This window comes from Gavia stellata, chromosome 21 (assembly GCF_030936135.1).
Source record: "Gavia stellata isolate bGavSte3 chromosome 21, bGavSte3.hap2, whole genome shotgun sequence".
Lineage (NCBI taxonomy): Eukaryota > Metazoa > Chordata > Aves > Gaviiformes > Gaviidae > Gavia > Gavia stellata.
In genome coordinates this window covers 4,018,312-4,024,972 of record NC_082614.1, presented here as the reverse complement: position 1 = coordinate 4,024,972, position 6,661 = coordinate 4,018,312, and the positions used below count along the sequence as shown (strand labels likewise).

General features: G+C 62.6%; 1 protein-coding gene across 1 annotated transcript; it reads right to left on the bottom strand.

Annotated features, from left to right (window-relative positions):
* Nucleotides 1-341: 341 nt before the first annotated feature.
* HSPB8 (heat shock protein family B (small) member 8) lies at nucleotides 342-4,599 on the bottom strand. Its single transcript, XM_059827613.1, has 3 exons — nucleotides 3,566-4,599; nucleotides 2,354-2,417; nucleotides 342-1,116 (listed from the first exon to the last, which is right to left on the bottom strand). The coding sequence occupies exons 1-3, from the start codon at nucleotides 3,942-3,944 to the stop codon at nucleotides 957-959; spliced, it is 603 nt and encodes a 200-aa protein (XP_059683596.1). The 5' UTR covers nucleotides 3,945-4,599; the 3' UTR covers nucleotides 342-956.
* Between the last annotated feature and the right edge of the window lie 2,062 nt (nucleotides 4,600-6,661).

Sequence of the window (6,661 nt, the reverse complement as noted above, 5' to 3'; positions counted from 1 at the left end):
TGCAAACCCGGCTTTCCCAGCTCAGAGGCCGATTTAGCATCCCCAAGCAGGAAAAACATTTGCAACCTCTCAAGAGGGGAAAGGATGAGCCCGTGGTCCTTGCCGGGCTCGGTGCCTCCCCGGCACAGTGTTAGCCCGGAGTCGGCATTCACAGGCTGCAGAAAAGACTCAAGCAAATGTTTCAGCTGCCCATCAGTGCAAACATCCCCACACATCTCTCTTCTCTTTCCCCCCACGGGGAGGACCCCGTGCTGGGCTAGGAGGTGGCACGCTGTGGCATCCCCCTTCCTCCCCGCTGCCCTCCCACAGCCCTCCGCCCACCCCGCCGGGCTCAGGCGAGACAAGCAGAGGCTAAGAACATCGACTGGGTTTTATTCCTCAGGTCTGACAAGTAAAAGCACAAATTCTCTTTGGAAGAAAAGAAAAAAAAAACCCCAAAAACCAACATTCAAAACACGCGGACGGTTTGCATTTCTCAGGACGGAGGCCGTGCCGTCAAGCTCCGCCGCCGGACGCGCGTCCTTTGCAGAGATGTAGTTTTAAAAAAAAAACAACCCACAGAGGAGGAAAAGACACAGGGCTACAGGATTCCATGTCAATTTTAGAGAAAAAAGGGCCCTTTTTTGCTATTGTTATAAATATCCATCCGAGCGACTCAGAGCAAAAAATAACCGTGACGAGGACATCCGCTCTGCTTGGCCCCATGGGCACAAAATCTCTACTGGTGCCTCAGACCGCTACAAGCCCCCGGGGACGGTGGCCTGGCACCTGGTGCGTGTGCCCCGGCTCTCAGCTGGTCCCCCCGCAGGGTGGTGGGTGCTGCCGTCCCTGCGAGCGGCACCCATCACCCTTGCTGGAGGCTGTCCGGATGCCGTGCCACGGGGGACCGGGGAGCGGGGATCCAGGGGGAGAGGGGAGGAGGGATGCCGGGGTGCGGGAGGGACGCGGGTGGCCGGTCAGGCGCAGGTGGCCTCTTGGCTCTCGACGGGGATCTCGCTGCCGCAGCCGCCCTCGCCGTACTGCTGGTAGGGGGGGATCTGAGGCGCCTCGATGATCAGCAGCCCCTCCGGCGACAAGGAGGCAAAGACTGTGATGGGGTCCACCTCGTAGGGCAGCCTGCAGGAGAGGAGGGAAGATGAGATGGTTTAGGAGCTGGGGGGCCGGGGCGGCTGCCGGCTCGCAGCATCCCCCATCCCTGGTGGACATTGACCTTCGGGAAGCCCACGCAGGACCCCCAGCATGGAGACACTGCCAACGCCAAGCCAGCAGCCCCGGCACGGCGCTCAGCAAAGCCTGCATTATTACTGTCGCGCCTGGGAATGTGCCGGGGATATTTAAAGCGGCCTCCTGGCCGGTCTGGCCCCTGTGGGCGCTCTGTTTAATCTCCCCGGCAGATGTGTTTGACGGGATGTCACCCGCCGCTTGTGCCGCCTGGACTTCTGCAAAGCAGGAGTAAATCATCGCTGTGCCGCAGCCCACGTCAGCCGCAAGCCTTGCCCGTAAAAGGAGGCGCCGCGGCTGCTGAGCGCCGAGCAGGAGGGAGCGCGGTGCTCACCCCAGCTTTCCCACGGGAGTTTGGGATGCACAGGGCTCCTTTGAGGTGGAACAACAAAGCTGAGCTGCTGCCAGCCCAGGAAGTCCTTCCCATGCCCTGGGCTTTGCTGCTTAACCCCGCAAGCCCTGCGGCCAGGGGTCTGCCCCCAACATGGGCGAAGCTCCGCAGTCGGGGCTTGGCTGCCTCCAGACTCGCCTTTCCTCCCTGCACTTTGCCGTTGTTGTCGCCAAAGTGAGCAACAACATTGCGGTGAGTCAACGCGATAGCAATCTAACTGACATCATTCAGATAGAGAGAGAGATATATATACATTCACACACGGGGATGTATTTTGGGGCCGATGATGGTGTCAGCCCATTGTGCGCTGCTGAACCCCGGGGGATGTGCTGGCACTGTGAGTGCGGCTCCTTGCACCCCTCCTGCTCCCTGCACCCAAACGCAGCCCCAGGCCTGGAGGAGACTGACAAAGCATCCAGAAAAATACCTCCTCCTCTTTTACCTCCCTCGGGAAATCACTGTGTGGCCCAAACCAGCCAGGCACGTGCTGCAAAAGGGCAGATTTTGGGGTGAAAACAGGCGCAGGAGTCCCTGCAGACGTGAGCCGGAGAGCCGGGACTGGCAAAGCTCAGCCCTTCATCGCCGGTGGCATCCCCGCGCTGCCTGCGACCTGCCTGCACTGCAGGGTTGGGGTCCCACAGCAGGCTAGCAACATTTGGGTGCTGGTTGAGGGGACGTGGCAGCCCCCCCATGCCCCAGCCCCTTTGGTGGGGTGACGCCCCGGGGCCGGCTGGTACCTACTGGATTTTCTTGGTGAAGTTCTTGGAGACGATCCCTCCTTCCACCTGCTGCTCCTCGTGTTTGCCTGCGGGGAAGGGCAACACCCCACGTCACCACCTCACCGGGAGATTATTTTTGCCCCAACAAACAACAACAAAACCCAACAGGAAAGTTTTCAGAGGAGTTGTTTCCCTTCCCCAGTACAAACCCTTCCCTCTGGGGAGGGCTCAGGGAGCCTCTCCTATGTGGGGAAGGAGATGCCAGACACAGCCCACCCATATTTCCAGTGAGAGCCTGAGGTCTCGCAGGCTGCCAAGAGCTGAGCCTTAAGAAAAAGCCCCCAGATGTAATAAAACCTTTGGAGGTGGCAGCGTTCCCCCTCGTCCCGCTCCCCAGGCTGGTCTCCCCTCCACTGCGCGGTCGGGCTGGGGGTCCCTGTGCCTGGAGCATCTCTGAAGCTAAAACCACGCCGGTGGCTGCCTGGACCCCCCTGACCTGCGGTTTTCCCCCTGCGATGCCCTCAGCCCCAAACAAATACCCAGGGCCATGCTGCGTGGCAGCCCCCAGCCCCTCCCTGGGGACCCCAGCCCGGGGCACTCGGGGGTGATGCGGGATGTCGGTGCCGGGCTGAAGGCATGCTCAGGGCTGGGTGCCTGTGGACACCCCGCACCCACTGTCCCCACCATTAATTGCATTTTTAGGGACGTGCTTCTGGCTGGCTCGTCCCCACGCTGGGGCCTCTCAGGGCTGGGGTGGGGGCCGTGGGGTGGCTGCCCACCGCTTCCCGGCACTGGAGCTGCCTCTCTCTCGGCCCCTTTAAAGGGAATCTCCCTCCGTGCCAGCCTCACCCCGGCTATAATTAACCGAGCCAAGCTGGGGCCCCTCTTGGCAGCTTGCTGCAGGGTGCTGCTGCCCGCAGCAGTGCCTCCCTGGCTGGCCAGCGTGGAAAGCGGGGAGATTTACCCCAAGGGAGGCTTGTCCTTTTCATTTTTGCAGCAAACCACCATGGCTTGTGAGCCAGGTCCCCCCATGGCACCCCCAAACTGCCCGCAGGGCTGCCCCAAAACCCTGCCCACAGCCCTGGCCCTGCTACCGAGCACAGGGCTGCCACTGCTGGCTTAAAATAAAGACGATTTTTGCATTTTACAGCAATTTCTTGAGCCGGCATGGGCAGGGCAGGACTGACTGCTTTTCATGCCCCATCCTCCTCCTCCCCAGTGCCTTCACTCTCACCTGACACCTCGACATAGCCATCCTTGGTTTTGACCGTCAGCTCCTCGGGTTTGAAGCTGTGCACATTGACACACACCTTCCAGGGCTCGCGGGGAAAGGGCACGGGGCTGCGGCTCTCCGGGTACCCCCCGAAGCGGGTGCCGTAGCTGGGGGCCATGGTGGAAGCGCGGGCCATGCCCGTGCGCAGGGGACCTGGCCAGGTGGTGGTGAGCCGGGGCCGAGCCCAGTCAGGCCAGTCCGCCGTCAGGTCCCCGGGGAAGGGCGACATGCCGAAATCATCGTCCAACAGGCGCGAGGTCAATCCGGGCTCCCGGAAAGGGTCGCGGACGCTGCGCCTGCCGGGGTAATGGCAGGAGAAGGGCATCTGGCTGTCGGCCATGGCTTCCTTCAGAGGGGTCCGAGCGTGTCCCTGGGGCTCTCTCACGGAGCCTCAGCCTCTGCGCGGCTGCTCCTGGCTGCGAACTTGCCCGGGGAGTCCGTCCCGGAGGAGACGCATCCACCCCAGGCGGGACGCAGGCGCGCGGCTGCAGGTGGGTGCCGCGGGGACGGTCTCCTCCTTCCCCGGCACCAGGTGAAGGACGATGGAGAAAATCAATTCAGGGCTGAATCACTGGGAGCCGGAGGAACACAGGAAGGACGGAGGGAGCTCTCTGGCCGCGAGAAAACGCTTCCTGTCTGGCTGTGATCCCAGGGATCGGGGAGAGGAAAATAAAACTTCTCGGCAGGAGAGAGAAAAAAACCCCACAACTGAATATCCTGAGATTAAAAAGCTTATCTCTCCCCTCTCGCTCCCCAGCACTTTATGCGCGACTTTCCCTGCCACTCCTGGGTGAGAGCTGCAATAAATGCCTGAGCCTGGAGCCGAGAAACTTCTCTAACCTTCCAGCCGCCGGGCGAGCGCTATTTATATGGATTTGGGAGGAGGGGGGGTGTGTTTTGCAATTCCTGCCCTGTCAGCCGAGTATTTTGGAAAGGATGAAACAGCCGTGGAGTATCTGGGTTGCGGCAGCTGACCTCTCCCGCCGGTCCGAGGATCCCGGCTGCCGTGGGGCCATGGCACTTCAGCAGCTGCCCTGGCCCCCGCCGGCCCCTCCTGCCGCCCTGCGCCCAGCCCATCCACCCAAAATAGCCCCCGAGCTCAGGGCCAGCTGCTTTCACCCCAGTGTCACCCGCTAAAAATACCCCCTCAGTGGGGCTGGGCCAAGCTTCTCCCCTCACTGTAAAGCCACGTGTCCCCTCGCCACCGAGCAGCCCGCTGTATTGGGAAATGGGTCACGGCTGGCACCCCTCGTGCGGTGCTGTGAGGGCGGTGGGACCCCATGGGTGGGTGTTTGGGGGATGTTGGGGCAGGGGACGGACCCCTTTTGTGGGCAGGACCATGCAGCGGCTCGGCCGCCCGGGGCTGCCCACAGAGCCCAGGTGTGAGTGGGACTGCGGGATGCAGCAGCAAAGCTGTGCTCCAAGGGATGTCCCTCTCCGGTCCTGCTTCCTCGGACACCTTCACCAGTTGGGTCTGGAGAAATGTGCCCTAACTGCGGGAAGGAGAGGGACCCCGGGCAGCAGGTGGGCAGGGTCCTCGCGGTGCTGCTCAGCACCTGCTTCCTCCTCACCCTCCTCCTCCTCGCACTCCTCCTCCTCCCCCTGCCATGTGCCCCAGCCCTGCCGCAATTGCCGTGTGAGGGCAGGGCGAGGCGGTAATCACGGCCGCGCAGCAGCGGGGCTAATTACAGGGCAGCAGCGGGGAGCAGGCAGCGCGCCGTGGGAAGAGGCGCGGCGGCAGTGGTGGTGGGGGAGCTCCCGGCGAGCATCCACCCGGGGGGACACGGCCCCAACCGTGCAAGCGGGGGGTACCTGGTGGCAACGAGGGGCTCCCCATGGAGGTGGTCCAGGCACGGCTCGGTTGGGTGATGGGATGCGCCGGAGGATGGGATGTCATCAGTGAGGGTCATGCCGGATATGGGACCACTTCCTCATGCCGCATCCTCCCTCCTGGCTCTGCCTCATGCTCCTTCTCTCCAGCATCTGCAATTTTTCTAATAGACTTGATGGAGCTAATTACAGCAGGAAGACTTTAATGCAGCACAGGCCGAGCAGCAATTCAGCCACTGGTCAGTCCAACGGCATTAATCACACTGCACCGACGCCGCATCGCTGGGGAAGGGAGCTGCCTCTTGCTGGCATGGGGCAGGGCTGCTCCCCCCTGCTCAGCCCCTTTGCCCTCCCCGTGCATGGAGGGACAGCCAGGCATCGCGGGGGTCTCCCTGTGGACTGAGGTGGGTGCCTGGAGATGCCTGGGGAGGTCCCAGCTGCCAGCTGAGCACCCCTGGGTGCAGGGAGGGAGCTGCCAGTGGAGGGGCAGAGCATCCCCCTCTGCCCCTTGTCCTGCCCGGCTGCCCCTGCCCGGCTGGGGGCTCCTGCTGCCTGGGGGTGACAGCAGGGTGTCCCCGGGGGACGTCACCACACACCGAGCCTGAGCTCAGCTGGGCATCTCTCACCTTGGATGGGGAGGAGGATCACCCCAGCACCCAGTTCTGCACCCACTTGGGCAAAGAGTGGCCCACAGGGAGAGGGGGATGAGCCCTGAGGAGGTTTCGGGCAGTCCCACGATCCTGCTGTGTTTCCAGGAGCCTCCCAACATCTCCAGTCCCGCATTTGCCCACGTAGCTCCGGGCCATCCTCCCTCCCCAGCCAGGAATCCTTCCTGTCGCCTTGTTTATCTGGATTAGTCACACGTCCCCTCCCGTCGGCTCGCGCTCTTCAGGCCATCCCAATTTAGCTCCTGTTGTCACTCCAAATCTCCCGGCTGCTTCTTGCCAATGAGCCAGCCCCACGACATCAGTTCTGGGAAGCACAGAGCAGCCTCACAGCCTCCCCTCTCTGCTGAGTGACACTGCCCCATGCCCCCAGGATCCGTCCGAGCTGCGACCAGATGCTTCCATGTGCTCATCTGAGCCCCGTCGGGAACAGCATGGGGACCCGGTCTGGTGCTACCGCTCCCCCATGGGGCTCCCAACCAGTCTGGGGGCGCATCCCAAGGCGAGGGGTGTCATCTGGGGTGGTGAAGAGTTCCCACCGCCCCATTGCTCGTGAGGAGAT

Coding starts and splice junctions, on each gene's coding strand:
- HSPB8 (XM_059827613.1), bottom strand. CDS start 3,944: ATGGCCGACAGCCAGATGCCCTTCTCCTGCCATTACCCCGGCAGGCGC. Junction 2,418..3,565: donor TGGCTATGTCGAGGTGTCAG/GTGAGAGTGAAG, acceptor CCTTCCCCGCAG/GCAAACACGAGGAGCAGCAG. Junction 1,117..2,353: donor AACTTCACCAAGAAAATCCA/GTAGGTACCAGC, acceptor CCTCTCCTGCAG/GCTGCCCTACGAGGTGGACC.